This window comes from Poeciliopsis prolifica, unplaced genomic scaffold (genome assembly GCF_027474105.1).
Source record: "Poeciliopsis prolifica strain line A6 unplaced genomic scaffold, Auburn_PproV2 SCAFFOLD022, whole genome shotgun sequence".
Taxonomy (NCBI): Eukaryota; Metazoa; Chordata; class Actinopteri; order Cyprinodontiformes; family Poeciliidae; genus Poeciliopsis; species Poeciliopsis prolifica.
The window spans coordinates 5,444,985-5,464,660 of NW_026562397.1; the positions used below are offsets into that span (position 1 = coordinate 5,444,985).

Here is a 19,676-nt window from a genome sequence, read left to right on the forward strand (position 1 = left end):
GAGAGTGATTAGAGCCCTCCCCCTGCTGACCCCTCCCCGCTCAGACATGGGTCCGACCCTTACCTATTGCGGCGTAGGGGACCGGGTCACAACAACGCTGCCCAGATAGCTGAGATCAATCAAAAACAAATCAGGTAAGACCCTTACCCTCTACAAAAGCAGCAGCCCTACAAGCTACCCTCCCTCGGCGGCCAGTGATAGTGAGGGAGCAGTGATTCTGCCCCGCTGCTTTAGCTCCGCTCTGGCCGCGTAGCGTCTAAGTTGGTGAGGTGCGTGTGAGGGGGCTCAAGGTGTGAAAAGAAACTGGAACCTAAAAATTCTGGGTTTTTCTTTCATAATCTAAGTCTTTCCTTGCAGGTTTTGGATTAATGTTCCACATTTTGTCACAAACTTTAATGGATGTTATCTGGTTGATTAGTGGTTATGGCAACCGCCTCTTCCACACAGCATGATGCTGCCACTGCCGTGTTTCACAAATTCTTACACATTGTCTAAAACAGGAATAGGCAAGGCAAACTGCAACTGTATTTGTCCCCCACTCCCAACTCATAATGATGACAGAATTTATTTATTAAGCCCTTAGTGTCTTGAAATCACAACAGGCTGAAAAAACCCCAAATTACAATGGATGAAAATAAACAGATAAAAAAAGATTAAAACAAACATCTAAGAGCTAAGAAGTAGCCAATAGGCCTGTGTTAACTCTGGAGGAACTGCAGACACCTACAACTCAGGTGGGGAAAATCTATTAATTGGACAACTACAAGACGGCCGCTACAAAAATCTGACCGTTAAAATACAGAGGCAAGAAGACAGCTACTGTTGTCTAACAAAAAATAAATAAATAGTGATGCAATAACGTGCTTTAATCAGATCAGATAAAATATTAAAAATATAAATAGATAAAAATAGATCAAAATATTTCTTCTCTACATTCAGGTCAGAAAACAAAAACGACTGAACATATGGTGGAACAATGCGGTGGCAGCATTGTGCTGTGGTGGAAAATGTTAAAAATCACGCGTCGTTATCTTCTTACTCCACAAATATCTGCGTTCATCTTTCTCCCAATCTCTTACACAACATCCCAATAAGATTCACTGTTGTTTGTGGCTGTAAGATGTGAAAAATATCCAAAATACTTTTTTTTTTGCAAGGCATTTAAAGGGGTTAATCTATCCTATCTAAATGTATGCATGAATGGAACAAAATGTGTTGCAGTACTTCTGTTAAACAACTGCACGCTCAAACGTGTTGTCTTGACTCGCGATAATAATATTAGTGGAACTTACAAATATAAACTTTGTACATAGATTTCTCCATTCTTGAAGTTAAATTCATTGTGCATGAAGTGAATTTTTTTGACTAAATAACTGTGACTTTTATTCTTCCTTCTGCAGGAAAAGTTGATCTTATTAGCTCTTAAGTTTAAACCACTCATTATTGCCATCTCAGTGTAACTTCACTTGATGACAGCAGGTTATTCTTTGAGCTCAGATTTTCTGCTTCAGCCCATTTGAATGCTCACATGAGAGGTGTAAAATAATCGTTCTAGAAAAAGAAAACAATTTGGTCATCCAGATGCTTCTTTAGAAGAAGAATACTGCTGCTACAATCGGGACAAGATATAAAACTAGCAAAACCTGAAGTGAGACAGAAGCCAGTTAATTAGGTTGTTGCATAAAGTGCTTCATTTTTCAAGCTATACAGTGGCTGCCTAGTTGCATTTCAATGTCAGAATTGAAACTGATGTTTTACTTGCACGTTTTAATGATAAAGGATTACAGATAATCAAAACCAATTTTTATTTTCTCCTAAAATTGGAATATTGCACAAGGGAAATTAAAAGACCATTTTGTTTTTACAGAAATTTTTCCGTTCTTGGAAATAAGGGAAAATGCTGCATTTACCGACACACACCATCCACAAAGATGATGAGGTACGAAAGGTAATTTTTCTTTCTTTCTTTTGTCTTTTTTTTGTTTGTTTGTTTTACAGAAGGTAATTCCTAAAGAAGGAGCTGCTAACAGTGTGCTGTATTCATGTTGGAAAAGTTGAGTGGAAGGAAAAAGTGTGGTAGAAAAGGTGTGCACTATCTGTAAGCCACAAGCTTCAAGGCATTGAAAGAGCCACCAGAATTTGGACTGACACTGTTGCATTATTTGTGTTGAGCCACACATGAACATGAAAGAACATTGTAACTGAGTTAAGAAGAAAATGGACTAGATTGTGGCCTGGTGGTGCTCTTCTCTAATCAAAGTATTATTTATTTTCATTTTATTTGGTGGTAAAGCTATTTGAGTTCAATATTCATACCAAACTGCAAAAATATAGGTAGGTCTCAGACATATTACGGTCTGTCTGATGAATCTATGTATTAAAATAGATTTACTATGTATTTTCATGAAGTGTATAAAAATACTCTGGTTTAAGAAAAAAAATAGATAAAATAAAAACTACTGGAGACAAATTGGCTGTATAAATATGATTTCCTGTAGAGGCATTAACAAAAACAACAACGTCTGGACTTGCTAAAGATTGAGAAGACTAAAAGTAATCCCAAATCAAGAAAAAATAACTCAAAGTCACTGCTAAGTCTGTTGAAAACATTTCATTAAAATAAAGAATTTTTCTGCAGAAGGAAGAAAAATATACCTCAAATCAGAATAATTTGACTATTATTTAACAATCAATAAAAAAAATTTTTAGGACTAGAAATTAGTACAAAGCAGTGATTAGTGAAAAAAAAACATTAAAGTCCCTAATTTGTCTGTTTAAAATCCGAGCTGTCACTAATTATTGAAGCCATTGAGCTGTAGTACCCTTAATTATAAATAGTTCATTTTTTGTGTGTCAGTAGTTTAGTGTTTCATCAAAACTTAAAAAAAAAAAAACAAACAAAAAAACATTTTAAACACTATTTAAAGTCTCATTTGGATTAGCAATGATGAGGGAAAAAGTATTACCCACAAGTCAAACTGGGTTTTCACATGTGAAAGTTTCCAACTTAGAGAGTAGTTGTTTTTATAAACTGTCAGTGTGTGCTAAATGCAATTACATGCCTTCTGCATATTAAAGTAAATATGCATCTTTATTATTCCTAAATGGAAACACCACAAGGCAAAGTGCGGATAAATACAAAGGATATTTGGAAAAAGATAAAAGAAAAAAGGCGAATAGACGAGGAGAAAAATTTCCCTTTTTTAAAAAAAGAAATCAACATGGAACTATTCTCTACAGGAATGGATCACCTACCCTGAGGCTGAGATCTGGAGCTGGGAGGGCTCTGAGGGTAACATCTCCTCCTCTGTCCGTCTCTGGGATGGCCTCTGCCCAAAAACATCCCTGCTCTCTGGAGGGGGGGAGGGGGACTGGGAGGGGTAACTGGCAGCAGTGGAGGCATAGGACATGGGGTAACCGGGGCTGGGCTGCTTGGCGCCCTGGCTCTGAGTGGGCGAAGCAGTCAGGGAAGACCTCCGCGAGAAGCTAACGGTGGCAGAGGGCTGCAGGGTGATCTCGGGCATCTCCAGAGACCGAGAGGTGCGGAGGATGCTGGGGCGCGGGGGGGGCCTCACTAGGATATCTGGGGAACCTGGCTGGGTACTAAGAGGGCTCTGGGAGAGCGGAGACAGACGGGAGGGTTGGAGCACTAGCGGGGGTAGGGTGGGGTCTGCCCGGCGCCCTGCCCTTGGGCTGAGCCAGGACTGAGGGCTACTACTGGGGGCTGTGCTTGGGCTCCCTGCGCGGGCTGCCGGGTCAGGGTAAGGCAACACTGGTACACCCACACCGTGGGCCGTGTGTCTGAGCTGGCCGAGACTCTGGGCCTGTTGCATAGCTAAACGCCTAACTGGAGGCCCTGGGGGCCTGTCTCTGCCTGGTGGACCCAGAGGGACCTCCAGCTGCAGAAGTCCAGGGCTCGTCGGATCCTTCAGGGATGGAAGGTGCAGGCGGCTGGGGGGGAGAGTATGAGGAGGGTATGGGGGTGGGTCGGGGAGATCCTGGGGGTGATGTAAGGGATGGTGAGGTGGGTATATGAACCGCGGGCCCTCTAGGCCCAGGAAGGGTAACTCGTGAGCCTGCCAGCTTTCAGGTGAGCGGGGAGGAGGGCTGTGAGTGTGCGACAGAGAATGGCCGGAGGCAGTATACTGATGGTGTTCCAATCCTTCACTCTCTTCCGGGATGGAGGGGTAACCGAAGGGCCCCTCAGCCGTGCCAGGGGGTGAGGACAGAGCGGAGCTACGCGGGCTGATGTCAGGCATGTAGAATGGTGGTGGAATCCCTGATTCAGCACGGCTGCCTAGATACCCATAGAAAGGGCCCTGGGGGAAGCCCCTGTAGCGGGAGGCCGGGGCCTGCCCCGAGGCATAAGGTGCACTGCCCTCTGCAAAGCTCATACCTTCCATGGGCCTGTGCAGGCGGGGGCTGTAGGTGGGGGGTTGCGTTGACTCCAGGCTGGAGGACGTTGGGGACAGCTGGGGCCTCAGCGTGGGCATGATAGGCGGCAAAGGCCCGGGGTCAAAATCATTCTCCTCATCCGACTGCCGGAACTCCGGGTACATGTCGGACTCCTCTGCAAAGGGGAAGCCTTGGATTCGGCGGTGAGGCGGGCTGGTTTCCATGACAAAGCGGCCGTCAGGGCCTCGGCTTATCAGCTCTATAGGCGTGGTGACCTCCGCCTCGTGTTTGGACACGCTGTATTTCTTGCTGGCTATGGCACGCTTGGTTTTCTTGTAGAAGGAGAGCTCTTTGTCCTTTTCTCTCTGAGGGCTGGGCAGCTTCCTGACGTACAGGCCCGGGCCGTGGGAACCCTCGGACGATAGCGAGCGGGGCCGGGACAGAGGGGAGCTTTCTGGACTTATCTTTCCCGACGATAACCTGAAAGAATGAGAAACGCAGACTGAAGGTGTTGGCTTTGTTTAACACGTTGCTAAAGCTCAGAGGGGACTGGGGTTGAAAGGGGTATTTGATGCTGCAAATTAGTCCGCATGATTGCGCTTTCTGAAAGGGATGAGACAAAACAAAGCTGAAGCACTTCATCAAGGCAGCCATAATGAACTACATTACGATAATGACCAGTTTATGACGGTGGCAGCGTCCTGATAGAGCCACTATGGTGGGATGAGAGGAGAAACAGTAATGCAACCATGGCAGCCGTACCACAGATCCATTGAATCAACATCTTCTTGGTGACGAGACAGAGGCGAATGATGTCTGACCACGCCTTTATTGCCCACATTAGACAAGGCCTACACAACATTTATTGCACAAGCTCATCAATACCTACTGTGTCCTCAACACTAATTTCACTTTCTGTGAAAAATGTGAGATTCATTGTCCTTTTAGATTCAAATTGCCTAATCTTACACAGAAAAAAAGAAGAAAATTTCAACCTTCGAAAATGCGCTTTTTATAAGAAAATTAAGAAATACGTTCTTACTAAACTGGTGCCACACTTGTTGGGATTGCTTTTTTAATAGTTTGTACAAACCTGCAGAAGAATGCTGATTTTGTGTTCATTGAACCTTTTCTAACCTTTTAAAGTTATCTAGAAGAGGCAACTAGATTTTTGTTTATATTTTATTTTTTATACCGTTTCAAATACTATGTAATGCCACGTAACGTAACAAGGTTCCCAGGGCCTTTGAAATTTAAAAAGATTAAATTGCTAGGGTTGGAAACATACAGGAAGTGTACATCTGTCATAGTTCTCATCACATCTTTTAAGTTAATTGTCATCTTTGTCAATAAAGATGACAATGTTCAATAGTTCAGTTACAACTACTTTATAAGAGGTATAGGTGTACATAAAGGTGGCACCAATACTTGTGTAATAAAGATGTTTCCCCACTGATTTACTGTACATGAATAAAATACTTAAGTTTTTCAGAGTAAGATTATTATATTGCAATGAAAGTTATATTTACTTTAACACACATACACCAGAGGTGACTCCCTTTCAGTTGGGAAAAAGATTTGGCAGTGCTTGTGCAAAGATCTAAGTTATTCTTTTAACGACCTTAATGTTTGTTGTCTTGTATGGCCATGTGCACAAGAATTCATACTTTTCTTCCACTCAAACATTTTTTTGTGAACTGGGCAATCAACATCAGGACTAGCTTTGGCAAATGTGTCTATGTTTAAAGTATATCTGAGAATATCAATGGTAATGGTCAACTCCAAATCAATCACTCTTTCTTCAGTCCGGAAATCTGACTACTGTGATTTGTGGATTTTGAAGATTTGAACAGAAAACCTTGGGCAACAGATTGCTTGTGAAGCACTGAACCGTTTAAAAAGACAACGATGGGGGGAAAAAACAAAAACCAAAGTAGTCAATGAAATGGTTTTGACGTGGTTCGTTTCATTTTTTAAAAACAGAGCTCCATCTAAATTCTTTGAAATTCTGATAAGGATAGAAATCTTGGAGATCTATTTAATCTTGAAATCTATTTAAAAATTATGAGTCCATACCCACAGTTCTGTATTGTTCGTGCAACGTGGCTAATGCAAGTCCCTCCCTGCATGATGTAAGGGCTGTACATGCAAATATGCCAGTAAAAATGCTCTACTACAACTAAAAGAAATCACCGTCAAATGATACGTTTCTATGCAATGCTGTAACCATGCAGCCAAGCCAGAGCAGGGCAGCACACTCTGTATTTTTGTGCAGGCAGGCACTCACAGGGGGCTGGCCGGTGGGGGCAAGAAACTGCTCCTGGCTGGCTCGTCCCAGCAGGGCTCTACCCCTGGCAAGGGGGTGAGAGGAGGCCTGCGATGGGAGACAAACAACATGGGCCTGGTTCATTTCTAACTGTGCTATTTGCAAGAAGGACTAGGTGCAAACTGCCAGACCTGCCTTCACCTTTTCATAAGATACTTTAAGGAAAGGGAAGCGAAACTGATCATTTCTCTCTTTTTTTGATCTATGTAAAAGGTAATAAACACTTTGGAAAACAGATTATTTTTCAGAAAGGACCTTGTTTTGAGATTGAAATGCAGTCATACATGCGCACAAGATTTACAAACTGACAAATACACACAGGGAGCCGATTCTGTACAAGAAACGAGACCATTAAACACAACAATCATGCACAAACAAACAAAAAAGCAGACAGCGGTTCGAGGTTAAACGACACAGATGAGGTAGAAGTCAAAACACATACAGCAGCTTGTGCTTAAAATGCTAACTTTGCTGCTTCGATTTAATTTGCCCATGATTCTGTTGGGGATTGACTCTGTAAATGTTGTTCCGCACCATTAAAAGAAAGCTTTGCGTCATCATGGGCCTCATGCTCAATTTACACCGTGTCGTAATCAGAATCGATATTGAAGTGACTTTCAGCTGTATGTCTTGTGCATGCATGGTGAGACAACTGGGTGTAAGAGAAGACAAACAGTTGTTGCCACCTCGGCAATGCAGAGGCTGGGGCCGGGGGGGTTTGAGATGCCTTTACTTACGGCGACTCAATGCTTTTCCTGAAGTGCGTCACTGACAAGGGAGGATCTGCGAGGACAAATGGGTTTAAGTTCAGCATTGGCTTGGCAGCACAAATTACTTGGATAGAAAGGGAAAATAACATTCTATGCTGAAAATAAAGATAAGTGGGGAACGTGTGCATTCAAAAAGTTAAAATGTTTCTTTAAATAATCAGCAGTTGCCTGGAATTTACTCAAATATACAGCTCTGGAAAAAATTAAGAGCACACTTAAAATGATCAGTTATTCTGATTTTACCTTTTATGGGTATATGTATGAGTAAAATGAACATTATTTTATTCTATGAACTACTGACAACATGTCTCTGAAGTTTCAAGCAAAACTTTTGTGTTTATTTGCAGAAAATGAGAAATGGTGAAAATAATAACAAATAAGATGCAGAGCGTTCAGACGTCAAATAATGCAAAGAAAACACGTTTATATTCATTTAGAAACATTAGGAAGAGTTCAGAAATCAATGTTTTGTGGAATAACCTGGAGGGTTTCAATATGGTTGAGTGCAGTAGCCTCTTATTTTTTTCCAGAGCTGTATTGGGCTGATATACCACCTTACACTGTTGTAATGTTCAAAATTAAAACACAAAAGTCAGCTTTATAATCCACCTCAATACAGTGTGTCGAAGGTACTTCATTTCCTTACACTTGAGAAATTCAACCGGTTAAATTCTAGAAAGCAATATTTAAAAATGATTAACCCTCCCACGGTCTTGAGAGTCGAGGTCATTTGGATGCCACAAGCTTTTCACCCTGTGCGCAGACAGGTGGATTCTCAGTGACCCCTCATGCGCTTTTACGAGTTTATTTAGTGTGTGGTTTTGGGAACTGACAATCTGATGGGTTGTTCATGTTCTTTCTCTCTCTCTCTCTCTTTTTCTCTCTCTAAGAGTTTGGAGGAGACATCATGAGGGCAAATGCATGTTGACTTAGTGAAGAGAGACCAACCTGGTTTACGCTTGAGTTTTCGACGGTGTTGTTTATTGACAAAGCAGGCTGCTAGAGTGCTGAACAGCACCGCCGCTGCCAGAAAACAGATGGTCGCCACGACGCCTGCCACCACAGGCCGTGCCAGCCCCTCCTCAGGCAACTCTGCAGCAGGGAAGGGGTCTGCTGAGTCCGCCAACGAGACAGAAAGACGTCAGAAGCGCAGAAAGGTCAAAAAACGATTGACAACGATTGGCAAAGCACCTCTTCATAAAGACCCCTGACCTGTGCTAGACACTCCCACTACATTGCTGCTCTCGCTGATCAGGTCGTCCATGACCGCCATCACTCGGAACTCGTACCAGGACTCCTGTTGGAGCCATGAAAACAAAGATACATTCGTGTATGTCTCATCTGGGTGGCAGGAACAGACAAATGCAGCACTGTTTTCATCGTCTGCCTCACCTGAACGAGGTCTCTCGCTACCAGCTCGGTCTCGGTGGATGGAATCAAGTCATCGAGAACTTCCCACCTCTCCCCAAGGCGGAACTCCATGATATATCGGTCGATGGGGGACGAGTGGTTGGCTGGAGGGAGCCATGTGAGGAGGACACCGTGCTGCGTGCGGTTGGCTGTGAGGCACCGTGGTGGAGTAAGAAGCACCAGAGGTTCAGCTGTACCCAGAGGAGAGCCTGTGGGCCACAATAGCAGTTCAGGAAGGGAAAAACTGACATGGTGGTCTTAAAAACAAGTGAAAAGCAACTCAGGTCAATCACACCCTTAATATTTAATAAAAGACTCCAAACTAATGGACACCGATTGCTTGGAAGGCGATTGGAGAAACAAAGTTTTAAATGTTCTAGTATACGGCACTCAGAAGTCTTTTTGCTCTTTTTGGGAATGCATTTAAGAGGTTAATTCATGTCGTAAACAACCCACCTTTTGACCTTGTGTTTGTTGAAAGAAAAAGAATTAAAGTTTATCTTCTGTCATCTATAAGGCATTTAAAAAGAAAGTTAGAAGAACTATTGAAAATTTGTACCTAAAAGTAAATTGAAATAGGACAAAATTCAGCAGATTATAGATGTAATCAAATACAGAGATAGAAACCTGTAGATGACACACCTCTACTCACGATGTCTGAAAAGGTGCATTCCCAGCAAATAAGGTTCTCCAGGAAAAAAATGATCATAATTGTATGATAGCTGCCTTGTGATATAATATATAAAAATATAAATTTAAAGTTCCAGAAATAACAAAAAAATGCAGGTTATTGGATAATCCACTCCAATTAACATTCATTGTCAGGCATCAAGAGGACATCATCCGAGTGTGAGAATTAGGTCAGTGCTTTGTAAGCCTCATTTAGCAATTGTTAATTGAAGACAAGCTTTCATAGCAAGCAACATGCAACGAGATGTACATTTACATAAAACGGAGCAGTTCTGTCAGTGTCGAAGTATTACCCAACAACTGATGAAAAAGCACCTTATCTTGTACTGCTTTTCAAGTTTTCTGCAACACGTGTTTGTTTGAGGACAAAATATTGTCCATAGTAGTTTTTTGTTTCACAAAATGATGCGTAGATTATTTTCTTGTTTTTTTTCTTCCTTGGAAAATCAATTCACAAGCTGCACATCTGGATGTATTTAACACATGCAGCAAAAAAAGGCATACAGTCAATTCAGTGGTTGCGCTGATTTATTTATTTTTAATCACAGCGATTTTCAGCCGACTTCACCAACACGCCGCTGTTCCTGAAGAGTTTTCCTTTCTCCTACGTGGTGACTTGTCAAACAGGTGGAACTAATGAGATTATTTACGGCCCGGGCGTTCGGTGTTTCCGTACACGTAAACGGGACCCTGACATTTTTAATGTAATTAGTTAATCCTGTTCCGTTCCTGCTGTGAGGAGTTAAATTGTTTGTTCACAGTAACATCTAGTTCACAGGTCTTCACCTGCAAAAAAAAGAAAGAAAAAAACCATTCTTTTTTCTTTCAATTTTTCTAAAAACATTTTTGGAAAAAAAAGGTGTTCAGCCATTTCTAGTGAGGTTTACATTGCAACACTCTTACAGATGATTTGTTAGGCAAAACCACTGCAACTGTCTGCAGTTTCAGCCTGATGCTGTTTGCTCAATAATGTTCTGTAACAAACTTATGAAGCCTTTACAAAACATTTGGATTTATATTCAGATTAAAGGCAAATTCACTTATTTTTAGTTAGTGGATGAATTCTAAAGACAATTGGTTAAACTCAATTTTATTTAGGGTAATCAGAGCAGAAGAGCTCATCATTTAGCCTCCGCTTCACAAATGTGAGTTACATTGTGTTGGTCTGTGGCAAAAGGTAATAATTAAATATACTGAAGTTTGTTTTTCAGAATCTGAAAAAAAAAATGTGACAAAAGGTGTGTATGAAATTGTTTAAAGAGGTAAACAGAAAGCAACTTTCCAAGCCAGACACGACAGACATGTAAGTGCAACACATCCCTGTGAACACAGTACTCATAAAAAAAAATTGCATTTACAACAACAATACTTCGGCCTCTCTCTAAGCTCTTCTGCAGACAACTGCACGCCTACACAGTTGCACAATTTCAGCTGTATTTTGTTCGGCAGTATGCCCTGCACCCTGCAACGACACAATTGTTGTCAGGCAGTGTGATGTAATTTGGCTCTCAAATCCACTATGTCTCATTTCTGAACATAATCTGTGGGACGAGGTAATAAAACAAATCCTGTTCACGATGACCACACCTCTTGTTGCATAGGATTTAACATTGCAGCAACGCCTTCGGAGCCCTTTAGGAGTTCATGCTTTGACAAGCAAGAGCTGCTTTTGAGAGCCTGCACGGCTTTAGTTTAGCTAAAGCCGAGACTATAGTGTCTCGGCTTTAGCTAAACTATGTAAAAAACTTTAAAATATCCCATCTATGGCTGAAACCATTAGATTAATTGTGATTGATTTCTGAAACTGACTTAGTGATCAAATAATTGTCTATGGACTCTAAAACATGCAATGTGCTAAAAGAACAATAAACTCAGAGCAGATATTAGGTCAAAATGTTGCAAAAATATATATGTTAAGCATTTTAAAAAGCCTTCTTTGTTAAATATTTTCAACCCTGAAATCCTCAAGTTGTCTATTTTTAACTTCAGAAATCAATTACTAATTGCTTGATAAAAAAATAGTAATAATAACAAAACAGTGCTACATTGCATTGATGTTAAATTAATAAGAAAGGTTATGAGCTTTTCACATGTTGATGATAGAATTATTATCTTAGCTGCAGATGCATCTTTTGCTACAAATGAACAAGTGCACACTAAGCTATGTTTATTGTCTTTTAGGAAATACAGTTTTTATTTTCTTACCCAAAAAAGGAACTGAACTGTCTGTTTGCAATTTAGCTTATCTCAAATATTGCATAAAATAAGTTCAAGTGGTTAAATAAAACAGCTGCACATATGGTCAGTTGTTTTTTCCTCTCCCATAACTTGATCAATCATTAGAACAATCATTAGAACAATCAATAGATACAATAACTATAACCTTGAGCTGCAGCAATTTTCACCCCAGCAATGAAAATTATGCCACTTTTGCAAAATTGGTTTTATGTCTGTAACATTTTTAAAAAGTAAAATAAATCTATTATAGTTAAAGTGCAGCCTCCAAATGTTTCCCTCAGGTCATCCTGTGTTACTGCAAACACAGTAACATAAAGTAAGAACATCCTGACTTGGCTCATCATAAGCCACTGAAAGTATTGAAACAGACTTTCATGCTTGAGATTCAAACTGAAAATTAAGATTGATAATTGTGCTTTCAAACTAAAAATACAACATACGTTTGTTTTTCTTTCCCTGAATCCTCCAGACAGGGCAGTAGGCATGCTGCTGAGTTCAGTTATGGTCTAAAAATGTCACTGACGACGTCTACTTTAGGCTTGGCAATCAAACGACCTTTATTTAAGAGAGCCTACCTGCGGTGGTGACTGTCACCACTTCGCTGAATGGGCCCGTGCCCAGTTTGTTTTGAGCCAGCACACTGAACTGGTACTCTGTCCCAGGCTCCAACCCTGGCACCACCAACCAGGTCTGAGCACCAGAAACTGGCATCGAATGCCAGTCATGAGGACCAAAGTCTGTTCTCTTAGACCTGAGAACAGAAACACAGTCATAAAAGTACTATAAACACAGTCGATGTGGTATGTGTTGTTCCAGTTTGAGTTATTCAGAAAAATGAATATCTTGCACAAATGAACGTCGACGCCCAGTTGCTCACGACCTGTAAACCAAACTTAGAACCCATGTATCTAAATATTCGGGGTGAACAGCTGAGTGTTAGCTCTTCTTTATCATCACTGTCAGTGCAGAAAGGCGTCAACGTTCTGTCAGATTGCTGCCAACCTTCCAACATGTTTCGTTTTCTGTTGCAACATCGATTAGAAGTAAAAGTAAGAGCACTCACACTGGACCGTACCACACAGAGAACGTCTGCTCGAAGCCACCGTCATAGCCTGGTTCCCAGGACACATTAGCAGAGGTTGTAGAGGGCAACACATGGATATTGCCTGGAGCGTGTGGGCTGGTACCTTAGTGGTTGTTTTTTTTTTTGACCCCGCAAAACAGAGACAAAGTGAGAATCTTTTAAAATATTGCACTTTAAGAACATATACAATGCTAATATGATAAGAGCACCGGGCTTTTATGGAGAAAGAGTCAATATAAATGCTTCAGTTGATTATTTTTTTTACTATTATTATTACAGGAACAGATTGGATGATGTGATGCAGTTCGAGATTGCTACCAGCCATAGGTCAAGTTCATCCCGCCCACATAACAGCTGTGCAGCGTGGCCCAAAGCCAGCTACTTCTACCGAGATTAAGGCGAGACCTGAATGTGGCCTGAGGAGCACAGCTGTCAGTGCCGCCCTGTGACCCCGTGTCAGCTGACGGCTGGTCACATTCAGGCACGCTGCCAGCTGTGCCACTGGATAATAGGTGCGCAGGGGAGGAGAGGAGGCCAGGCAAACAAACAGCGTGCGTACTGACCCGCTCACCTCTTTACCATGCAGACAACTACACTCTTGCGTAATAAAAAAACTAAGTTTTGTGATTTAGTAATTCTGAAACCTAAAAAGTAACAGACTGGGGCCACGTTTTCCACTTTTGGTCAAAACCTACCGAGCAGCTTCATCGACTGAGCAACGACAGCAGTGGCATCTTATGCTTAGGTCACTAAGCTAGCAGTTAAAATATACTAAATATCTCCTCACTGAGCAAGTAAATTATAAGATCAATCTGTCACAATAAATATATCCGAGACACACGACAATTTAAGAGGCATTATACAGCTCAGTAAATATCCCATGACCTGATAGCCTGGCAGCTAGCTAAGTGATCATTGGCTCTTGTTTAATATGTTGCCAATCTTTCTTAAGCTACTCTACGTTAAGACAACATGAAAAACATTGAAGTCTTGTTTGTGAAAGCACAGCGAAAGGCTATAATAAGAAGGGAAAATTAAATGTAAAAGACAATTCTGGGTCAGTAACATAGGCTCAGACTTGAAATTAGTTGTATAAAGCTTTATATAACACTCTCTCCATAAGCTATACTGACTCACACAGAGAAATAAAAGTATGAGGCTCCCTGCAATGCAGGATTATGTAATAATGCAATAAAAAAAATTAAAAATCAAACCTCAAAATGTAATAAAACATCATTAAGAACGCAATATGTGACAATCAACGGCAAATGTCATAACATCCTTCAAGTATTTTCATCCACATTATGTAACAACCTTACATTTAGTGTTGATTGTTACAAAATAAGGAGGTAGCTCTAGAATACTACTATTGTTATAAAATAAACAATCGGAAACTGTTTGTCTTCCGATACTTTTTGAAATTTAAACTTTGGTCAATGAATGCCAAACTTTTAATCATTTAATTACCTTTCCAGACTCATAGCCAGGACCCTCAGTATTAACCGGCATGGTGTTCAAGGCAAAACGATTCAAAATGCATTCGTGGATTTCACCTAATTTTGCATCAGTTATTACAGAATGCGCTTTGAATGATGCTTTATCACATTCTAAAACCCAATTTTATTACATTACTGCATAATGCGCCTTTACACTCTGTTTAAACTCATGCAAATTGCTTAAATCACACAACAAACTAGGAGCGCTGTCAACTCAAAGTTTCTGCAAAGATATTTGTTAGCATTCATCAGGATTTATCAGTACCGATGACTAGAATACGTGTGCTGGCAGTGATGCTTGTGACCACATTGGTGGCTACACACTCCCATTCTCCATGGTCCTCCTTGCTGAGAGACAGAAACTGTAAGCTGCCACTGGGTAGGATGTTGTGTTTACTTCTGCTTGGCTTCCCCACCTTTAATTGACAGGAAAAACACAACAAGTGAAGCACACGGGAAGGGGTGAAAATAAAACACTTTGGGTAAAGATTAAAAACAAGTAAGAACGGATTTGCTTCCAGAAGATACTACTTAGGGGATGTGCATTATTCTGCAGCACCTTTCTCCATGTGATAGTTGGTATATCGGGGTCTCCAGAAGCAGCACAAGGGATTACTAGCTCTCTCCCAGCCTCCTGACGGTACTCCCCCCCAGGTCTCACGTTAAAGTAAGGGGGATCCTTGGTAAACACACACAATTCAGACGTGAGAATTGTGTGTGAAACCGAAGAGAAGACAGTGCATGTAAAATCTGAACAGAGGTCTACCTTTAGCACCAAAGTGGCAGGGGGGGACATGCCCATGGTACCCAGGGCGTTGTAAGGCACACAGGTGTAGGTGCCCAGGGAGTCTTCTGTGGCCTCTGCCACCCGGATACTTCCATCTGGCATCAGGCTCCAGCCGGGGTACTACAAGACAAGGGGAGTTTTCGTTGGGTGCTCCTGAACTCTCAGAGGCCCATCTAAATGTTTCTGAACTGCGCAAAAAACAAAACAAGATCCTCAAGATTAAAATTGAATTTTAGACCTAATAAAAGAGAATTTGGTGTTTCTATAACGCACACCAACCTTCAACTGAGCCATACAGTATTAGACAACACAGAAAGAGTTGTGTGTAAGTGGGAAGACGTTCCTCAATTTGCCCTATTTTCAGCCAGGTTGGTCTTACCTGGGATCACTCAGTCGGAAACTTAAAACCAGGACCTTTTTTCTGAGTTATTATCTAGGAGCTGACATGTCGTACTAACCACAGCGCTTTTCGGAGTGGAAGATGATCCCAATAAAGTCAGAGAGGCATTTTAAGGCAAAACGTATTTTGCACATCTGTTGGTTATTTAGACTCCTTCTGAAAACTCTTAGCTCGGCTTCTGGCTGAAGACACTTTAAAACATTACCTAAGAGTTTGTTTTAAATCCGGCCACTTCTGTTCATAATTCCGTAAAAATATCCAATTGTTCAAGACAGGAAGGGTTTTGTGTAGGAGCAATACGAAGAACGAAGGGCTGTTTTCAGAATCAGGTACATCTGGCACAAAATCAGATATTTTTTTTTCCAAGTATAAACTTGTATTGAAATAACACATTCTACATTAAAACTGGGAGACATTTTAGATTTAGTTAAAAAAAAAAAAATATGTGTATATACCATAATTTAAAATGTCTTATACTATGATTTGGTCAATTGGGCAGAGTAAGTAATAATAAATATTATATGAGTATAAATAAGCTTGTCTTTCAGCTATATAGGATTAATTTCTTTCTCTCATTATTAATTGTTTTTCCATAGAGTTGCCACCTAAACGAAGTAAGAAGTGGTTGGAGGTTTTCACTTCCATCAGCCAAACAAAGAAAAAGAAGAACAATTCTTATTTATTTTGTTCCAAATTGTGTTTTTATTATTATTATTATTATTATTATTATTATTATTATTATTATAAGCATATTGGTATATCCCTTTTTGATATTCACTTCACTTCTGAAAAATAAAACAATGTTACATGAATAAATATTAGAGCAAAAGCTCAACGAGCATTTATGGTGACAGCAAAAAAAAAAAAAGCTTCCCGGTAAAATAAAGCGAATAAAGTCCTGGTTGGACTGGAAGCTATTCTTTGTTTTAGCTGCAATATCAGGCTGAAGCATCACAGCTCAGTCATGAGTTGTGACAGGTGTGACCGACCTTTTCCACCCTGAGTGGGTAGCCATCTTTCTCCCACTTCACTGATGTCACAGGTGGGTTGGCGTCCACAGGGCAGCGGATGATTCCTGGCAGTTTCCGTGGGACGTAGATGACTGGGGGCATGTTGATCACTCGAGCGGGGTCTGGACATGAACAACAACCTTAGTTGCACATTTTAGGACTACTATCGGTGTAAAACACATTCATGAAGCACGATCGAAAACCGTGAACTGCTGAAACAAGAAGATTTTTGTCTTTATTTTATATATATATATATATATATATATATATATATATATATATGTGTGTGTGTGTGTGTGTGTGTGTGTGTGTGTGGTGTGTGTGTGTGTGTTTTTGTGGTGTACAAGAAGAACGGAGCGAGCAGAACAAAGATCTTCTGTGTAGGAAACTTGGCAAAGTTATGTTTATGTAAAAAAAAAAAAACATTCTTTCTTTCAGAAACACTGAACCTTCCTAAATTGAATTTGATTTGTGATTCAGATGAAAGAAGGAAAATCTGAGGAAAGACGACATTGTAGTTACTCTGATTTTCCAAATAAGGAAGAAAGAGTTTAACTGTGACTGAAGTCTGACTTATTATCACTAGTTTAATTTCCCTCCATCCACCACATCCGTAGTTTAGTCCATAAAAACACATTTCCCAATCCGGCAACATGTGTTTCATTGTTGCTGCAGGTAAACACAGACTGGTTAAGAAGTAGACTTTTTCTGGTGACAGATGTTGGAAGGAATATGCCATGACGAGTTTTTGTCAGAAGCAGACGTTGCCAACATTGTGAATGGCATGCAGCCTGGGCTTCCCACACAGGGATTTTAAATCACTCCGTAGAGTGCCGGTGTGTTAGGTGTCCTATTTTTCTCGTTCCAAAATCAATTGATCAATTTTAAGTTGTGTTCTGCCTTGAACTGGCTCTTTTTCTCCAACTCTTATTGACTTATTTCTCAGGTGAAATAAATTCATTTTAGGCATGGAAATGAATTCAACTCTCAAAAATGGCAAGCCGAAACCCCAATGTGGAGGAAAGATTAGAAAAATAATGATATGTGCCTTTATTTTGTTCTGAGCAGCAAAGGCATTTTGACATCTCATGTCTTCAGGTTTATTATTCTTTATTGTTCTTACAACACGTGATACGTCTATCAGAATTTGCAACTTTTAGGTCTTTTGTTTGACAACATGTGCCTAATTTTGTCTTTTGAGTCCAGTTCTCTGCTGAAAAGAAAAACAAAGGAGTATTCTCGAGCAATCATCTTTGTACAAAGCCCGTTCAGCATCCACTACTCTTTTTTTCCCCCCCTCTCTCTCTTTATGTTGGCTCCATGTTAGGCTGGCGGTTCCAGGCTCCCTCCTCTTATGCTGTAACACAATAATCCATTACCGGCAGCAACTTGGGAGTAAATTAGCTCAACGGCAACATAAAGCCTAAAGATTGGGTGTCTTTTCTATAGCTGTGGTGTTATTTTCTCATCAGCGGCAGCTTATGGAGAGGATTTTCATGGTTTCATATCCTGGGACTAGAGTAAAAAAAAATAAATAAATAAAACGCATGAAGAGAGAGGAGTGGGGGGCAACAAAAAAAGGCGTCTGAGAATGAGCCAACGTAAGGAGTGAGGGGTAATTCCATCAGGAGCATGAAAACGACTCCACTGCCTCCATTTGACTCCTGACCTTCAAATTCACAAGGATTCTCCTCGTTTCAGTCATGGAGCAGCCAAAAAACTACAACCTCCATACTGCCGATGCTGCTGCTGCTGCTGCTGCTGCTGCTGCTGCTGCTCCCATCAGCTCGCTCTGCCCCTCCCCCTCCTCCGACTGGTTGCCACGGTGACACTCACACTGAACAGTCAGGTACGCCGAAGCCGACGGCGAGATCCCAAGGCTGTTGCTCGGACTGCAGGTGTACTTCCCGGCATCCTCAGGCTTGACCCGGAATATGATGAGGGTGCCGTCGATGAGGATGCGGACTCGGAGCTTCAGGTCGCTGCGAGAGGACGACACATGTTCTGAAACAACGGCATGCATCTGTTTCCACCCCCAAAACCCGGCCCCGGCCGAGTGCTACGCTGCGTTAAAGAGCCATAAGAGAGCAGTAGAGAGTCGAACAGCAGCCAGAAGGGAGGCGATACTCGGAGAACAGAGTGTACAAAGCCAGAGATTCAAATAAATCTGCCACATGGAACGGCCTTTACAATTTCCTGCTCGATGGCGTTTTGCTCTTAAAGACGCTGTTCGTGTGGCGGATATATTCTGTCCCTTGTTTAAAGAAAAAAAATAAGAGCTCTCCGCACAATGAAACTGGCTGTGACTCCAACTTAAAGTTTATCCCACTAAAATAAATTGGTTTAAGCCAAATCCATTAAAAAAAATTGTTTAAATTAGCATTGTAGACACATGCTTGAAAGCAATTGCGTGTGAATCTGGGTAATGTGCGTCCTGTTTTTGATAACTTTTGGCTAAAAGTTATCAAATAACTTTTTTGATAATGTTGTTTATGACGTTGTTCAATGTCAAATGAATCAACTGGACAAGATTAACAAAAACCAACAACCTCATAGCTGTGAAGAAATTCTTAAATGTTTAAGTAACAGTATGAAATGCGGCAATAAGTTGCAGGTCCAATAAAGTCACTCATGTCACAATCACCATTTCATATTTAGAAAAAAAGCTAGCAATCCATCTGAACACTTTCAATATTATGTTCATGTAAGGTTCATAATTGGGTCAAAAGTTGGCTTATAGACGAATCTATAAATAATCACAAGCAACAAACTGTAAATCACAGGAACAGCTTCACACCATTAATTGCTCTCTGACACTCGCGCCCATGCTCCATGATGTCTGTCGCCTACTATACATGCCTTATATGTGTAATAGCTTAGTTATCAGGTATTGTTTATTTTTGCTTGCACTGTTTTTTATTAGAAAGTTATTACTTGTGTTTAAGAGTTCATCTTTGTACAAAGCCCGTTCAGCATCCACTACTCTTTTTTTCCCCCCCTCTCTCTCTTTAACTATTTGCTGTAACTACTGTAACTATTTGCTTTGAAAGCAAATAGTTACAGTAACGCC

The 19,676-nt window shown here is 40.9% G+C and overlaps 1 protein-coding gene across 5 annotated transcripts in view; it reads right to left on the bottom strand.

Moving 5' to 3' along the window:
- igsf9ba (immunoglobulin superfamily, member 9Ba) overlaps positions 1 to 19,676 on the bottom strand; it is a 73,685-nt gene that overhangs the window by 9,160 nt on the left and 44,849 nt on the right. Inside the window, exons 7-20 of one of the 5 annotated variants that reach the window (XM_055045629.1) lie at positions 18,443 to 18,588; positions 16,586 to 16,728; positions 15,176 to 15,316; positions 14,969 to 15,088; positions 14,675 to 14,825; positions 12,893 to 13,016; positions 12,405 to 12,580; positions 8,884 to 9,110; positions 8,704 to 8,788; positions 8,440 to 8,604; positions 7,459 to 7,504; positions 6,683 to 6,769; positions 3,256 to 4,875; positions 64 to 109 (exon numbers count right to left, since the gene is read on the bottom strand). In XM_055045629.1, coding sequence (XP_054901604.1) covers positions 64 to 109; positions 3,256 to 4,875; positions 6,683 to 6,769; positions 7,459 to 7,504; positions 8,440 to 8,604; positions 8,704 to 8,788; positions 8,884 to 9,110; positions 12,405 to 12,580; positions 12,893 to 13,016; positions 14,675 to 14,825; positions 14,969 to 15,088; positions 15,176 to 15,316; positions 16,586 to 16,728; positions 18,443 to 18,588 — 3,277 coding nt within the window. The remainder of the gene's footprint in view (positions 1 to 63; positions 110 to 3,255; positions 4,876 to 6,682; positions 6,770 to 7,458; positions 7,505 to 8,439; positions 8,605 to 8,703; positions 8,789 to 8,883; positions 9,111 to 12,404; positions 12,581 to 12,892; positions 13,017 to 14,674; positions 14,826 to 14,968; positions 15,089 to 15,175; positions 15,317 to 16,585; positions 16,729 to 18,442; positions 18,589 to 19,676) is intronic. The other 4 variants (XM_055045626.1, XM_055045625.1, XM_055045627.1 and 1 more) reach the window with 4 other exon arrangements.